At 47.6% G+C, this 17,496-nt stretch overlaps 1 protein-coding gene across 1 annotated transcript; it reads right to left on the bottom strand.

Annotated features, from left to right (window-relative positions):
- Positions 1 to 2,061: 2,061 nt before the first annotated feature.
- DLK1 (delta like non-canonical Notch ligand 1) lies at positions 2,062 to 17,039 on the bottom strand. The gene is made up of 5 exons (XM_077323696.1): positions 16,668 to 17,039; positions 13,063 to 13,126; positions 9,904 to 10,034; positions 6,146 to 6,290; positions 2,062 to 3,334 (listed from the first exon to the last, which is right to left on the bottom strand). Exons 1-5 carry the CDS (start codon positions 16,738 to 16,740, stop codon positions 2,605 to 2,607), a joined length of 1,143 nt encoding a protein of 380 aa, XP_077179811.1. The 5' UTR covers positions 16,741 to 17,039; the 3' UTR covers positions 2,062 to 2,604.
- Positions 17,040 to 17,496: the final 457 nt, after the last annotated feature.

Below are 17,496 nucleotides of genomic sequence, written 5' to 3'. Positions count from 1 at the left end.
TCAAGCCAACTTTTGCACTCTCCTCCTTCACCCGCATCAACAGAAAATATATATATACCGTTGCTATTCATCATCTAGGACAGGGGTAGTCAACCTGTGGTCCTCCAGATGTTCATGGACTACAATCCCCATGAGCCCCTGCCAGAATTTGCTGACAAGGGCTCATGGGAATCGTAGTCCATGAACATCTGGAGGAACACAGGTTGACTACCCCTGATCAAGGAAACATGAGGAGCTGTGTGGTGGTTATGGGAAAAGGCTGAGGAGGATGGCACTCTGAGGCAACTGTACTTTAAACTTTCGGCTTTATCGTATTCAGGATTGTGTTATTTTGACAGCCCACTTTCATGAGAATTGGTAGCATGAGTTTACGATAAACCTTTTTAATAGTTTTTAATAGTAAACTACATACCCCCCTCCCCGGTCAGAATCCCCAGAGGCTTTGCTTGACACCCCAAGGTCAATTTCTTGCCACTATGGTCAATTTCTTGCCTCCTTACCCTCCTTCCACATTCCTGCCCCTCCCTTTCTTTAGTGTTCTGTAGTTCCCAGACCTTCCTGTTCCTTGAAGGCCAAATGCTTATCTCTATATTTTGACTCCTTTGAACTGTGCCTGGATCCAGTGCCCAAGGGAGGGGGGAAAGCCCCTATATTTTTCATCCTATGCTTTGTAAATCAGTCCTGACTACGCCTTCAACGTAGATGCTTGCATTTTCTTAATAAACTTTAATTCCACGAGTTTACTAATTTAGAAATCGAAGCCTCTCACACCCCCACAGAGCTCTTATTGAAACAACTCTTCAAACAGCACCCTATGGATTTATGAGGTAAATTCCTCCTTGGCTATGTATTTGACTAGACAAATAAAAAAGCAGGAAAACAACACATTTTATTGAACAGAAAACAGCAGAGTATTAAAAAAGAGTGTGAAATGTGGAATGTTGCAGCTTCTGAGGATAAAGTGACTGTATGCTGGCTTGGGGCAGTTTTATTGTGAACCACCCTGAGATGGCTGATTTGCAACAGGCTGTATATACGCCAAATAAATAAATAAACAAACAAACAAATAAACAAACAAATAAATACTCTCACTGTAACAAATTTGTTACTCTTTAGACTGTAAGAGCAATTTGCAGAAATCCATGGGAGTTTGAAGTATTTGACTTTTCCTGGCTAGTGCTTCAAATCAAAATTATACCACTATTAAACGATACCACTTGCAGCCTCTGTGATTGGGCTGACTGAAGGTTTGTATTTAGTATGGCCAACTCTAAGAATAACAATAATAACTAACATCACGGACCATTTATATCTACAAAACGAGACTCAGACATGTTGTGAAGGAAGGGACATGTCTCAGGAGTGAAGCACATATGCTCCAACTAACAAATCTCAGAGAAAAGTGACGGAAACGTTCTTTCCTTGCCTCATGGGCAAATCATAGGGGAACACCTGTGATCCTGCTTAGGCATTAATCCAGATTGATGTGCCAGACCACATGGCGGAAGTTCCAGCAGACACCCTCCACCACACTTCTAAATCAACAAACGATGAAGACACTCACCTGATCTTTGTGCAGGAGGCTGAACGAGGCTGTGGTGTGCACAAGCCCCCACATGTGCAAGCACCGAGTCATGTTTGACCCTTGGGGTGACGCCCTCTAGCGTTTTCATGGCAGACTCAATACGGGGTGGTTTGCCAGTGCCTTCCCCAGTCATGACCGTTTACCCCCCAGCAAACTGGGTACTCATTTTACCAACCTCGGAAGGATGGAAGGCTGAGTCAACCTTGAGCCAGCTGCTGGGATTGAACTTCCAGCCTCATGGGCAGACAGCTTCAGACAGCATTTCTGCTGCCTTACCACTCTGCGCCACAAGAGGCTCGTCCACATGGAATACAAGTTGTCAAATGCTCAGTTTTGAATATGGCTGAATAAAGAGGAGCGTGACCACCATGCAGGCTGCAGCATCAGCTTCATCAGTACCCAAATCAGACCAAAGGTAAGGCCTAACTCAGAGCCAGTGAGGCATTACCAACGCTCCTAAAGAAGAAAACTTTACATAGCCCTTAATCACAGTTTATTAAAAATAAGCATTGAGAAGTGACACTGAAAAACCACAACGGCCAAACATGCACCATGATAGGATGACAACAGTTGTCTTATTTTACAAAGCTTTTCTAGGGGTTAAAATAGGAAATTAAGATTCATTGGTTCACAATGAGTTGTATCCAGTACAGCAGTTCCTCATGTGAAAGTGCGTTGCACTCATGGAGCAGCCCCAAATTTTCCCCCAAGCAGTCTTCCTGGGAGGGGAGGGCGTCTCTGCCAGGAGCAAGATTTCACAAAAGTCACGCTTTGTGGATGGAAATCTTTGGGCCCATGAAAACACCAAGCTGGATCCAACTCAATATCATTTTTATGCATCTTCTTTTTTAAAAAATGGGAAGAGAGTCATTCTCTGGGACACACAAATGTTCCAGGTTCATCAACTGGTCTCCAAAGCCAGCCAACATTTCCATGAACAAACGTGAAAAGCCAGCCGCCACAAGAAGAACAACACTACCTTGACAATTCGGGGTTAAAGAGAACACTGTGGGCAGAAGCTAGATGGCTGTGTAGTTCTTAGAGTAGTCGGTCAGTTTGATCTTCTCGGGGAAGATGATATTCACGGAAACGTTCTCGCCCTCGTTGGCCTTCAGGTAGCAATCCCGCTCCTTACGCACCAGCTGGCTGTACCGGGCGTTGGCCAGCCACGTTTCAAATTTGGAAAAAAACACAATTCCTGCCGTCCCCAGCACAATGAGACACGTCAACAAGCCCAAGACAATGAAGCAGATGACCTGGCTCTTATTGAGGAAGGCGGGCCGGTTTTCAATGGTCTCTCTTATGGTCAGGACGTCCTGCTCATGTGGATGAAGCGGCCTGTGAGAAGCTTTCGGGTGTAGATGGTGGTTCGGCTTGTGTTTGGCCAGCGCGAGGCCACTCACATTTCGGTGGTGAGAAGCACAGGTGACCCCAATGAAATGTGGCTTGCAAGTGCATTCAAAACCTCCTTCGGGGTGTTCGTGACACGTCCCGCCGTTGGCGCATGGGTGGCTGGCGCAGGATGTGGCGCGGCTGCTGCAGAACACGCCTCCGTACCCAGCAGGGCATCGACAGCTGAAGCCCCCGCTGGTATTGGTGCACCTTCCTCCATTCTGACACGGGTTTGACTGGCAGGGATCAGCCTCCGTTTCGCAAAACTTGCCGGTAAAGCCGGGAAGGCACAGGCAAGAGGCTCTGGGCACAAAGCCGCCTTTGTCCACGCAGGTGCCGCCGTTCTCGCAGGGGGAGCTGCAGTTCAAAACGGGGAGTTACAAAAACTATTTACAGCCGGTTGTGTTCGTATTGCTTTCCTGCCTTAACCCAGAATCTCAGGCCAAGTCACAGTTATCCTTAACCCAAAGGATGCTCACCACAGTCCTGGGAAGATAATTGCCCTTTTCAGAGGTCCCATCTTGGCGCTCCAAACACACAGAACAAGCGACACCCACTCATCCTCCCAACACACACTCTCACCATTTTCTATGAGAAGGCCAAGGGAAGTATTTTACACAATGGGGTTGCACTCATGTATGCCAAAGCTGGACACACCTTGCCCTCGTTGCACAGGAGGGCTTCAGATTCTGCACCCTCCACTTACATGGGGTTAGATCGCCCAAACTGAGCAAGGCTACAGGTCTCTGTGACACAGGAATGTTGAATTTATTCATTATTTAGATACTCTGCTTTTCTCCCCAATGTCCCAAAGCAATCCTACACCCATTTTATCCTTACTACGTGAGGCTGAGAGAGAGAAACAGACAGACAAAGGTCACCAAGACTGTTTCCATGATAAAGTGAGAGCTGAACCCCAGAGAGCTGAACCTGTCACCCCGATTCTACCTCCTCTGCCCCACGAGGCCAGTATGGCATAGCAGTTAGGAGTGATGGCCTCTAATCTGGTGAGCTGAGTGTGATCCTCATGCAGCCAGCTGGGTGATCTTGGGCAAGTCACAGTCCTGTGAGAGTTCTCTCAGCCTCATCTACCTCACAGGTCTGTTGTGAGGAGAGGAAAGGGAAGGCGATGGTAAGCTGCTTTGAGACTCCTTTGGGGAATGAGAAGCAGGGCAACAATCCCAGCTCCTCTTCTTATCCTTTCGGAAGGCAACCTGACTGGTGCTTCCTGGTTATCACAGCCAAGCTCCGACTCTTGATCAGCCCAGCTCCACCAGGTGGGAGTGTCTTGGTTAGAGTTGCCGGGTTCCTCTTGGCCCATGGGTAGCCCATGGGTTGGGCTACTGGGTAAGAAAAACTTCAGGCAATTCTGCTTTTTGGAAACATCAGCTGGGTTGTAAAGGTGGTAGTGGAAAATGATGTCAAGTCACAGCTGGCTGATAGGTACCCCACAAGCTCTCGGGGCAAGAGGCGTTCAGGAGTAGTTTGCCATTGCCTACCTCTGCATCACAACACTGGAGTTCCTTGGAGGTCTCCCTCCCATACACCCGCCAGGTCCAACCCTGCTTAATTTCTGAGCTCTTATGAGATCAGGCTAGCCTGGGCTATCCAGCTCAGTCGAAGGCATGGTGTACACCCCTTGGTACCACCTGCAAGAACTGAACGATCTCAGAAGTTTATCACACCAGGAGTTAGAATCCTAGTGTTGGAAGGGTCTTCCAGGGTCATCTAGTCCACCCCCCTGCACAATGCAGAAACCTATAACTAACTGCCCACCCACAGTGACCCCAATTTCATGCCCAAGTGATCCCCCTCCCCACCAAAAATCTCCAGAATCTAGCCTGGCCCTCCATGAATCAGCGAGGTTCTTACCTGCACCAACCTTCCTGGAAAATATCTCCATTCTAGTGCTCAAAGCATCAGGTAGACTGTAAATGCAAACCTGCAGACTAATAACCACATGGCTAAATGGATTTGAACCTAATTTGTCTGGCTTTGTGCAGGCTGAGCCAAACATTTTGATTTTAAGTGATTTGTTCATAAACCATGCTGTAATGGAATCATTGTATTTACATTTTTCCCCATCTCTAAAAACGTCATTGTTTTTCCCCTCCTTCCCTGACCTCAGGAAAGCCAATTTATTGTTAACATTAGTAAGACAGTTAACAATGAATCTAATTAAAGCTCAACCCTCTCTATAAATTTATATTCCATAATAATACAAGTAAGCTCAATACTTCTATCTGTCAATGACTCGTGCCTTTTCATGCATCTACTGACAACACTTAACCTAAAAGTCAGTGTGGTGGAGTGGTTAGAAGAATGTCAAACTAGCATCTGGGTGATCACTAAACATAATAAAGCTCAACAACTCCCTACCAGATTGGCCTTCCCTGGGAATGTGCCGCCAATAGGGAGAGAGCACTGTCCCAATGAGGGCCAATCAGTTCAAATTGCATGCAGATAGAGAGAGAGCACTGTCCCAATGAGTGCCAGTCACTTCAAACTACATGCAGAGAGGGAGAGACAACTGTCCCAATGAGGGCTAATCACTTCAAATTGTGTGCAGACAACTCATTCCTTCCATGATTGGCCCTGCTTGGGGGTCTGCCACCAATATGGAGAGAGCACTCTCCCAATGAAGGCCAATCATGGGGCTTATATCTGTCCTCCTCTTCCTGCTGCTTGATGGGTGGGAGAGGCCTCAGTCTCTCTGAAAGGCCCTGCTGCTGGCAAGTTCCTCCATCTTCTTCCTACACACTATTTTACCAACACAAGGGAGGGAAGGGCCATAACCCAGGAACTGCACATAAGTCCAAATGCGTTTCGACCCTACTGGGTCTTCCTCAGTGTTCAGAATTGTAACAATACACTCTATGTACAAAATCTAAACTCATTATAAAGTGTAGCTGAGTTTGTACAGCTCAACTTCTGAGTTCCCACTTGTAAATGTTGTGTTGTGTTCCTTTTTTGGTTTTGGTTTTACACCGTCTGACCTGGAAGAAATTCACTTCCCGATCCCAAAGTCATGATTGGCATTTCCCTGGGCAAGCAAGAAAGGGCCACAAGAGCCAAGCCCTGACACAGTCCCTTCTGCCCACCTACTCACAACCCCCCTCCAAAATCATTCACCATTTAAATAAGAAAAAAACATATATCCATATTTACCTGTTAACTATACAGGGCCCCTTTCTCACGCGGCAGTTTTTCCCAGTGTATCCTTGAATGCACAAGCAAATATATCCGCCGCCTTCCCCAGTTTCTATGCAAGTCGAGTTATTCATACAAGGTTTCGAAGAGCACGGGTGAACTGCTGGATTAGAAATTTAAAAGAAACACTGTTGATAACAGGACAGGTTGCTCTCCATTATCACTGACAGCGGCTACAGCCTTCTCTAGCAGCACTCACTGCAATTTAAAGCAAGCTGATGGCTAATGGGCAAAGGTCTTCCCCATTAGTGTGCATTTCTAGCTGCCCTTCACTGCCTTCAGTGAAAATTGGACAATGAAGAAAGCTTACTGGACAGCAAGAATGTTAATTCCTTGGAAAAGTGCTGGAGGGGTTTTGAAGATACCGGGGACTGGCCAAAAAGACAAGTAATTGGGCATGGCATAGGTAATCCATGTTTCTTTAAGGGAACTGTTGTTATAGAAAGGAGCATATATAAGTCACGTGTAGGAATCGGGTGCGAATGCAGCTGTACAACTGTTTTAATTGCTATTAGGGACAAAGCCCATTGCGTTCAAGAATATAATGGGTGCTAGATTGGTGAGGGGGGAAGAAGTCTGCAGACGGCCTCTCCCTGTCCCCAGGACCTGGAAAGGCTGGAGGCCCCTGGGCAGGGAACTAACCAGCAGGGGCAGCTCTCAAGCAGCAGGGATCTGCAGCCTCTGAGCCTTGAAGTGGTAGGAGGAGGGGTGGTCAGTGATGGGGGATGGAAGGCAATTGGCTGGCTGCTGGACAGGCAAGCCGGTTGGAGGAGGAGGTATTCAGGGGTGGGACAGCTGCCCTGAGTGGGCATTAAGTGCTGAGTGGCACTTAAGCCATGAGACCAGCTCCTCCTCCAAGGCCTTAGCAGAAATATATTATGTGGAACAGATTTGGCTGAGACCTTTCTAAACAGATTTTGTAATTAGACCTGGAGGCATTATTGGACAGGTAGAACCATCTGCTCTAGATCAAGTCAGGCCTGAACTCTCTAAAAGTAAAAAAACAAAAAAACAAATTGACACAGTTGTACTTTGATTTCATTATAAGAAGACGAGACATTGGAAAAGACAATAAGGCTAGGAAAAGCTGAAGGCAGCAGGAAAAGAGGAAAATCTAACATGAGATGGACCGACTCAGGGAAGCCTGACTGTTTGTAAGACCTGTTTGTAAGACCCGAGGCAGGCTGTTAATAAAGAAAAACTTAAATTGGTTTGAAATGCAGAATTGGGGGGAAATAGCCATGAGAATCAATCTTGTATGGCCGTATGATCCTAGAACCCTAACTGAACAGAAATTCTGTTTGCCCAAACTTCTGACCATCTGAATTGCTGCAAAGCTATTTTCATTCCAAAATGAAAGAGAATTCTTAAACTCTTGCACACCGTTGACACCAGATGGTGCTGTAACCACCCTGTTCAGCGTCCTGAGAGCCCTCTTTTATCACAAAAGGGTCCTAACACACATGGCAAGAAGTTCTTTGCCCCTTTGCATCTTTTCCTCCCACTTTGGCCAAATATACAATTAAGGAAGTCACTGGAGGCTCTCGTTCCCCTTACCAAAAGAAATTAGATGCCTAAGGAGGGATATATTCAAGTGGGTCTGAAGCAGAACAAATTTAGAGTCGTATGGCACCTTTAAGACCAGCAAAGTTTTATTCAAGGTATGAGCTTTCATGTGCATGTGCAATTCTATGATATTGTATCCCAAGCAGCCCTTTCCTCCAGGATCTCTGCAGTCTGATAAAGAGCTGACCTTCTGGGGGGATCCCCAGTTCTCCCCTGGAGGCTGGCATCCCTGGACCTCTGTGGGGCACAAGGCCGCAATCCTCCCTCCAAAAAAGCCATTTTTTTGCAGGGGAACTGATCTCTGTTGTCTGGAAATGATAGCAAAATTCCCCCTCCAAAACAGCCATTTTCCTCTTGGAAGCTGATCTCTATAGTCTGCAGATGAGTTCCAATTCCAGGAGGTCTCCAGGGAGCACCTGGAGGTTGGTGACCCCAGGGTTAGGAATGTTCTTTGGAGGTGTGGCCTCAAGAGTCTGGGGCGTGGGTGGGAGAAGGAGTAAAGACTGCCCATCAGCCCCATGGGACCCAGCATGGCCTCTGCTCTCCCTCCTTCCATTCCTCCCAGCTGTTTTCTCCAGAGGACCTGGTGCCTGGGGATCAGCTGTTATTCCTGAAGGTCTCCAAGCTCCCACCTAGAGGTTGCAGCCCAGCTGGCTGCACGTGGAGGAGGAGTGGGGGATCAATCTGGGCTCATGAGATTAGAGTCCCCTAATGTTTAATCACCTCCAACACACTGGATCTCAAGATCCAGCTGGGAACAGGACAGGGGGAGGGTCAGCACCCAAGAAAGCCACAGGGCAGGCATGTGTGCTAGCACCCTTTGTATTCATGGGTACAACAGGCTTTTCCCCTAGTACCTTGAATAAAACTCTGTTGGTCTTAAAGGTGCCACTGGACTCTAAATTTGTTAAGGGGGGATATGATAGAGGTTTATAGAATTATGCACAGGATGGAAAGAGTTGACAAAGGCAACCTTCCCCCCCCCCTCTCCCAAAATAGTAGAGCTTGAGGGCATCCAACAAAGCTGATGGGCAGTAGGTTTGGGACAGACAAGAGGAAATGCTTCATTACACAGCGAGTGATTAAAATGTGGAATTTGTTGTCAGGGGATGTCGTGATAACCACAGGAATAGATAGCTTTAAAAGGGGGTTAGATAGATTCACGGAAAATAAGTGTCAGTGGCCACTAGCCATGATGACTGAGGGCGACTTCCAAAATCCGAGGCCCGAACCCTGTGAATTTCAGAACCAGGCGACAACATCAGAGGAAAGCTTCAGCTGCTGGGCCTTGCTGCTGACCCTCCAGAGCAGACTTGCTCGACTTTTTCGACATTGAGAAACCCGAAACGTTCCTCAGGCTTTAAGAAACCCCAGTAGTGGCACTATCATACAGAATATGGCTGGGAAGCATAGCTGTGGACGTGCTCACCCAGGGCTCCTCCCCTTCCCACCCCCTCAAGCCTCATCATTGGCCATATATATGTATGTGTGTGTGTGTGTATGTATATATGTGTGTGTGTATATATATGTAAACTGCCCAGAGCTGCAAAGAATGGGTGGTATAAAAATCCATATATATATATATATATGTGTGTGTGTGTGTGTGTGTGTGTGTGTGTGTGTGTGTATATATATATATATATATATATATATATACACACATACATACAGATACATATACACACACACACACACACACGTATGTATATATGTATCTCTCTCTATATATGAATATATGTGTATATATGTGTGTGTGTATGTATATGTATGTATGTGGATTTTTATACCACCTATTCTTTGCAGCTCTGGGCGGTTTGCACTGAACATTGTATAACTAACATACATACATACATAGTTAATTAACTCCTGTCCATTCAGGAAACCCATCCAGGGCCCTCAAGAAACCCAGGGTTTTATGAAACCCTGGCTGAGAAAGCCTGCTCCAGAGAAACAGGATGCTAGACTAGCTGGACCACTGGTCTGATCCAACAGGGCTCAAGTTCTTAATCATTCCTATTAAATACCACTCACACATGTCCAAAGCTACATTTGGTTTAAAATGGAGGCAGAGGAAATGCTGAATCAAAGGCTCAGAGAGCCGCATGCCCCTGATCGCTCTGCCCGGAGAAAGGGCGACCTTTCTGGCCCACCTGTGTCGCAAAGGCTCCCGAGCCATCCTTCTTCGCAGGTGCACTGCCACGGTTTGGCACAGGTCCCGTGCTGGCAGCCTGGGAAAGGGATGCACTGGTCACAGAGAGGGCCTTGCCAGCCAGGCTGGCACCTGCAAGGGAAACAAGGAAACACACTCTGAGCCTCGGTCAGACCTCTCTTGACAGTATTTTTTGAGAGGAGGGTGACAACTACAGTGAGATACCCACTGAGGTCCTTCCTCAAACTTGTCCTTGTCTGGCTCCAACTCTCCCAAATCTCCAGGAATTTCCTAGCAACCCACCCCTGGAAATAGGAGACAAACTGGGCAGACTGGTGACATTTATTTTTAAACAATGATAACTGGGTTTTAAACTTTATATGGTCTGTATTATACTGTATTGGATTTTGTGAGCCACCCTGAGTTTCCAGGGAAGGGCGGCTAAATATCCTTCACAAGCTTCTGTAATGGAATATACAAGATATGAGTACGGGGTGAGATTACTTCAGGATAACTACTGAGCATGGACGTTTAAAGAAATAAAACCTGCAATTTTAGCAAGCAGAATACAAAAGGGACATTACTTCTTTCACCCATGAACACACCTGTGCACCGATGAAGTGAAGAAAGAGGAAGAGCTGTCTTTTTATATACTTCGCTTTTCACTACCTGAAGGAGTTTCCTCGCAACAGACCCCCTGTGAGACAGGTGAGGCTGAGAGAGCTCTAAGACTACTCTGTAAGGACTGGGACTGGCCCAAGGTCACCCAGCTGGGTGCATGTGGAGGAGCGAGGAATCAAACCTGGCTCTCCAGGTTTAGAAGAAGACTTGTTTTTATACCTCACTTTTCACTACGCAAAGGAGTCTCAAAGCAGCTTCCTTTCCTCTCCTCACAACAGACACCCTGTGAGGTAGGTAGGGCTGAGAGAGTTCTGACAGGACTGCTTGGTGAGAAGAGCACTATCAGGGCTGTGACATGCCCAAGCTGCATGTGGAGGAGCGGGGAATCCAACCCGGCTCACCAAATTAGAGGCTGCCGCTCTCAACCACGCTTGCTCTCCAGAGGAGCAAACAGATGAACATACCCATGAAGCTGCCTTATGCTCAATCAGTTCTTTGGTCCAGCAAAGTCCGTGTTGTGCTGCCCAGGGTCTCCGGCAGAGGTCTTTCACATCACCTACTTGCATCATGTAGGCCAGCTCCCACAAACCCAATATAAACAATGGCTTTAGCAAGCCCCCGCCCCATGTGCATTTCGGATATGGGATTCATCTGAACACCCTGCACAGGTTCCCCGTGCAGCCTGCTCTCTCTTGCCTATCAAACAATGTGTCCAGAGGAGGGCAACAAAGATGGGGAGGGGTTTGGAGACCATGTGAAGAAAGGTTGGGGGAGCTTGGTCTGTTTAGCCTGGAGAGAAAATGACTGAGAGGGGATCTGGTAACCATCTTCAAGTATTTAAATGCGTGCCATATGGAGGATGGAGCAGAATTGTTCTCTCTTGCCCCAGAGGGACAGACCAGAATGAATGGGATGAAATTAATTCAAAAGAAATTTCATCTAAAGATCTGGAAGAAGTTCCTGACAGTTAAGAGAGGTTTCTCAGTGGAACAGGCTTCCTCGGGAGGTGGTGGAGATTTTTAAACAGAGGCTGGATAGTCATCTGGCGGAGAGCCTGATTCTGTGACGGCGAAGGGGTGGTAGGTTACAGTGGATGAGCGATAGGGATGAGTGGCCTGCATAGTGCAGGCCAGGGTTGGACTAGATGACCCAGGAGGTCCCTTCCAACTCTATTATTCTATGATTCTATCTCTACAGGAAATTATAACTATACATGCCCCTTTTTCCCCACCCTACTCTTCTCTATCTGACTGCTTGTTAGTGTGTTTGCTATTTTTATGCTTTTTAAATTTTCTTTTCAATAAAGCTTATATTACTATTTTACCATTTACATTTGTGTCCGTCTTGAGTTTCTACGGGTGTAATCAACCCTTGGATACATAGGCATTTTGATCCATAAACGCTACATGACCCTCCTCTCACTGCATTTGGGCTAAACTTCCCCACAAGCTCAAGTACACGCGTCTGAGGACACGTGTACATGCTATTTGGGTAACACTACTGCCTAGTCCTTTTAACTGGAGATGCCAAGGATTGAACCTGGGACCTTCTATGCCAAACAGAGGCTCTACCACTACAGGACTGGTGTGGTATAGCAGAAGCAGCCATTGTTGAAACATTTGTAGTGAGAAGTGTTGCCAGTTCCAGGGTGAGAAATACTTGGATATTTGGGGAGGTGGAGCCTGAGGGCAGAGATTGGGGAGGTGACAGACTTTGATGGGGTACCCTGCCACAGAGTTCACCTTCCAAAGTGGCCCGTTGCTCCAGGGGAAGTGATCTCTGTAACCCGGAGACCAGTTGTAATCCCAGGAGATCCCCAACCCTCACCTTGAGGTTACAATAGGATAAACACAGAACCATCTCAGATACCTCAGAGCAAGTAAAAAAGACCTATCCTTGTGGCATTAAACAATTATTATAATGTTTTCAAACAAGGCCCTTGCTTGAGTTTACTTTTCGTTTATTTCATTCCAAGGACATCAGCCAGAACGGTCTTCCAGATAAACTCCGTTTTCTGCTATCTTTTCCTCGGTGGCAAGTCCTCTCTTCTTTTAAGTACAATTAATCTCAGTATGTTTTTTTCACAACCTCAATACAAGTAATAATATAAACTGGCCAGTGGCTCCAAATGGAGATCCTGGTCCAAAGAGACAAGGTCCTTGAGGTTGGCAACCCAATATGATCAGGAAGGGTGGGGCGAGGGAGCGGTTTCCTTATTCAAAAGGCAGAACGGCTGCGGTTCTAACAAGGGCCTGTACATGCTAGCCCAACAGCAAAATCCTAAATGGTTCAACAGAACCTCCAAAGCCCAGCATCATGCCTCTGAGTCCTATGCCATTGTTCCTTATAATTTAATTTCCGAAGTTACTCAGGAGTGGCCACATTCATTTTAAACCCATTCTGCAGTTCTATTTGCAGCCCATGCAAATTATCTGTGCACTGTTTGTTGCTTGAAAACTAAACTGAGTCCTGAGGGGTCCCAAACTGGGGCAAGGTGTGCCCTGCTCTCTCTGGCCAGCCACATCGCTGGTTAATTTACCTGCATTCACCAGGAACTTGGCAAAATCCATACTGTGGGTGGCAACCAGGTTTGCAGTCGATCCCTGAAAGAAGCACATTTATGTTATAACATTCCCAATTATTTCCACCACCACATCTTTGCTGTGTTTCGGAAGGAAGACCCTCTACCAAAATGGCATCCTTTATGAAAACCCATAAAACCCAGCTAGCCCACCTTCCCAAATAACAGCTGAAGGCAAAAAAAGAAAAAGAAAAGAAAACTAATGAAACTGGTGAATTATGAACTTACGAATTTAAAGCACAGTTTCCAAATGTAGGATTCTGTTCTTCCTTCCCACTAAGACGCTTATTGTTTTCCACGTAAGACAACAGATACAACAGCAGGCTCCCTTCACACCCCCACTGCCCTTCCTCCCCAACATGTAGGTTTTTGGGCCACAAGAGCTGGCTGAGCTGTTCCTTGGCCAGTCATAGCCCTCTCAGCCTAACCTACCTCACAGGGTTGTTGTGAGGAGGAAATGGAGAAGGAAAGGATGGAAGTCATCGTGGGTCCCTACTGGGGAGGGAGGCAAGGGACAAATGAATCAAATAAAAGTAAAATGTTGCTCATGCTCGGGCAAAGAGCAGAGAATGGGGAGAAAGTGAAAGAAACAGGAGTGAGGGTGACATGGGAGGATCTAAGGTGCAATCCTATGCAGACAGCTGAATGAGAAGATGAGGCATCAGTGTTCAAGGATACCTTTGCCAGGTGCAAGTGAAGCACTCCCGGATGTGGAATTCTTTAGCAGATTAAAAGAACAGCTTAGTTATTTATTCCCCACTTTTCACTACCCAAAGCAGCTTCTAAACAAATGTGTAGGATTGGGCTAAACCAGGGTTTCTGGCTAAACCAGGGTTTACCAACCATGGTACTGAGGTATCCTATTGTAGCGTGAAAGTCCTTCAATGGTACCATGTGGGGATTTTCAAAATGGCGGCTGGTGGGAGAACCCTCCCACCCTGCAAAAGAAAAGGGTTTTTGGGGCAGACTGACCCACCCTCTCCCAAGTGGCCAATGATGGGGGATGGGAAGGGGAGGAGCCATTTAGACCTTTGCCACCCGAGGTTCTGGTCACTTCTGGAGGGGTGTGGGCTGGCAGGAAGGCATGGCTAGATGACATCACTTCCTGGTACCTCAAAGCCTGAAAAATATTTCTGTGGCACCTCCATAGTCAAAAGGATGAAAAAGGCTGGGTTAAGCTAAAGAAAATGCCACACTGAGGTGATGAGATATGAAATATATAGTAACAATGAAAACTAACAATATAGTAGTAAAATAGACTAGCCACAATGTTTAGAATTTAGAATATTTGAAGTGAGAACTCTTGTTAAGATTCTGAGGAATAATTTTGCGTTCTGGTTGGTTTACTTTAGACACCCAACAATCTGTACTAAATTTTGAATATCATGATTTGTTCTATATAATCCCTTTTCACATATGTATCTGTCTTATATTTTTATCTTCTTTTCTTAAAATAATTACAAAAAAAAAAGAAGCAGGAAGGGGAGAGAAAATGCCACATTAGGTCAGTATCAAAAACGGATGACAAAAGCACACACATCTAGATCGCTGTGATCTTCTGACATACGGAGTGGAAGGAGAAGCCTGAACCTGGATATATTTAGCAGGCATTATTCTAACTCTTACCTTTATTTTCCTTTGCTTGTCCATGCTTACCTTGCAGTTTGTCCCTTGAACTCAGGGCTGCTTACCCCTGGGCATGTCTTACACAGAGCTAACAGGGCACAATCATCTTACAGCTCACCATTTTTGGAAGGAAGAGTGAAGAACCCAACCATTAAAACCATTGGGACTTAGAAGGAGCAATCCTAAACACGTCTGCTTGAAAGTAAGTCCATTTTATTCAATGGTACTTACTCCCAGAAAAATGACCTTAAGATTGCAGCCTAGGGCTTTGGATGGATTGTGCCCTTCACAGAATTGTAGATTTGGAAGGTACCTCCAGGGTCATCTAGTCCAACCCACCTGCACAATGCAGGAAATCACAACTACCTGCCCACCCGCACTGACCCCAATTCCACGCCCAGGTGATACCTCCACCAAAAATCTCCAGAATCCAGCCTGGACTGGAGGAAATTCACCAATCATAGAACAGCATTTTGTGTTCGATCTGATTCCAAAGAAGATTCCAAAGCTATTATAATGTACATAAGTTCTTGTGAATACAATAGTATTCACAGGCAGGTACAATAGTCAGGCAGAGCTGTATTTTGAAACAGAATTACACCCTGCATTGCTTTCAGTGGTCTTAGAAGGGTGTAACTCTGTTCAGGATTTCACAGCCAGCCAGTTTTTATCAGACACCTCATACATCGCAGCTCTCATGCGCTAAGCTGCTATGCTCCACGGCCAAGTGATTGGTCTTATTCTTATTATTAAGAAAGATGAAGACCTGGGCAACCAGGAACACAGTCACACCCTGCTAAATCAGCCCCCTTCAATGGACTTTAAAGGATGGGGATCTGTTTAGGGCCGCTCTGTAATTCGCCAGTTGGCTGAATGCTTTCCTGTGCATCTAAAGCAGGGAACTGGTAGCACTTGGAAGATGCAGGATTGCAGCACCAGTTTCTCCATCTCCTCCCTATGGAAACAAACCTGAACATTTACTTTCAACCAGAGACACAGCAGGTTCCATGGAAGGTGAGGTGGGGGGAATAGCTTGGTCCACTAGGAAGGTCTTTGCCTCTTGCCTAGATGGAAGCCACTGCGTTGGGGTCTTTTTTAAGACTGCGCAGGAGTAAGAAATGCCATGCTTCAAAATGACACGGAGGTTGCAGAAGGTCCGCAAACTTTAGACAACAGGTGCTCTCTGGAGGATTGCAAGATCCATCTGCATCCTCAAGGATGTGATTCAGGAAAGGAACGAAAGAGAGGGGTTTTGCTAAGGGAGCCTTGTAGCATCCACTCAGGTACATGTGCAGCTCGCCTCATGCATGCGGAGGCTTGAGAAAGTCCCAGGGACGTCAAGCGGTCTTCGTGCGTCCCAGGAACGGATGGACAGACAGACAGGCAAGGCACAGGGTTTTCTAAAAGGGCCAGGGTGAAACTTCTTAATCAGTTCTCTCACCTTTTCTTGAATTTCTAAACTCTCTTTCTATTAGTATTATTTTCTATCGTGTACCATTGTTAATAGGTTTTCATTGCCATGACTAGCTTTTTGTATTATTTCTTCTGTTTAATCTTTTTTTTTGCAGGAGGTTAAAGCCTCCCCTCCCCCTAGTGCACGAGATAGATAGATAGATAGATAGATAGATAGATAGATAGATAGATAGATAGATAGATAGATAGATAGATAGATAGATAGATAGATAGATAGATAGATAGATAGATAGATAGATATCCCAAGCCTGTCCCCTATCCGCGTGTCCCCCTCGCCCCCCGCTTCTCTCCCAGATGGAAGGGAATGCCGCATCCCACCCCCCGAATTCGGCCAAACTTCCCAAAGTCCCTGCGCAGAAGCGCCGAGGGTCAAAAGCCCCGGCCAGAGGAGAGCTCCCAGCGCCCCGCGCGGGCTGACCTCGGTCAGCACTGCGACTAGCCGCACGCCGCCGCCCGGCTCTTACCTCTTGCCCGCGGGAGGGCGAGCAGCAGCCAGACGAGACAGCAGCAGCCGACGAAGGCGGCCCGGGCGTCCATCCCCTCCCTCCCTCCTTCCCGTCCGGCCGGCTTCACATCCGCGGCGAGGAGAGGCGAGCACGGAGTCCGTCCGTCTGTCCCGTTGGCCGGCCAAGGGCGCTCGCGGCTCGGTCGGTCCTCGAGGAAGGAAAAGGGGCGGCGGCGGCTGGCTGGGCAGAGTCGCAGCGCGGCGCAGCACTCCTTCCCTCCCTCCCTTCCGCAGGCAGCCGGGGAGGGCCGGCCACTTCTCCTCCCTGCAGGCGAGCGGGGCAATCTCAAGCCCCTCCTCCCCACCCTCAGGGGCTATCGAGGGAGGGAGGGAGGGAGGGAGGGAGGGCGGAGGAGCCCTTCGCACGCCCAGCCCGCGCCGGCACGTGGAGCACCGAAAAGGGCGGCGGCAGAGGCGAGGGACGGGGGAACGGGGCGGGGGTCTCGCCACGGGTTGCTTCCAGCACGGAAAGAGTTAACTTGGGTCTCTCCCCCCCCCCGCTGTCCCCGCAAGAGCACTTTTCCAGCTGCGCGCCACGTGATCGGCGTCCACACCTGGACGGCAGCTGGGCGGGAAGTGGCCCCGACCAGGAGGGGGCAGCACCGAGCGGCGCCTGCGAAGCCCGGGGCGGGCCGGTCAAGCGAGCCTGGCTGCGGCTGCGACTTCGGTCTCCCGCGCTCTCTTGGCAAGTTGGCACCGGGACTCCGTTCCTGCAGCGCTGTCGCAAGGGGCGAGCGGGAGAGCGCTTGTGGGTAGGATGGACAAACTCCAGGTGGGGCCTGGAGATG

This window comes from Paroedura picta, chromosome 2, assembly GCF_049243985.1.
Source record: "Paroedura picta isolate Pp20150507F chromosome 2, Ppicta_v3.0, whole genome shotgun sequence".
Lineage (NCBI taxonomy): Eukaryota > Metazoa > Chordata > Lepidosauria > Squamata > Gekkonidae > Paroedura > Paroedura picta.
The sequence above is the reverse complement of the archived record's forward strand: the minus strand, read 5'-3'. Positions and strand labels throughout refer to the sequence as shown.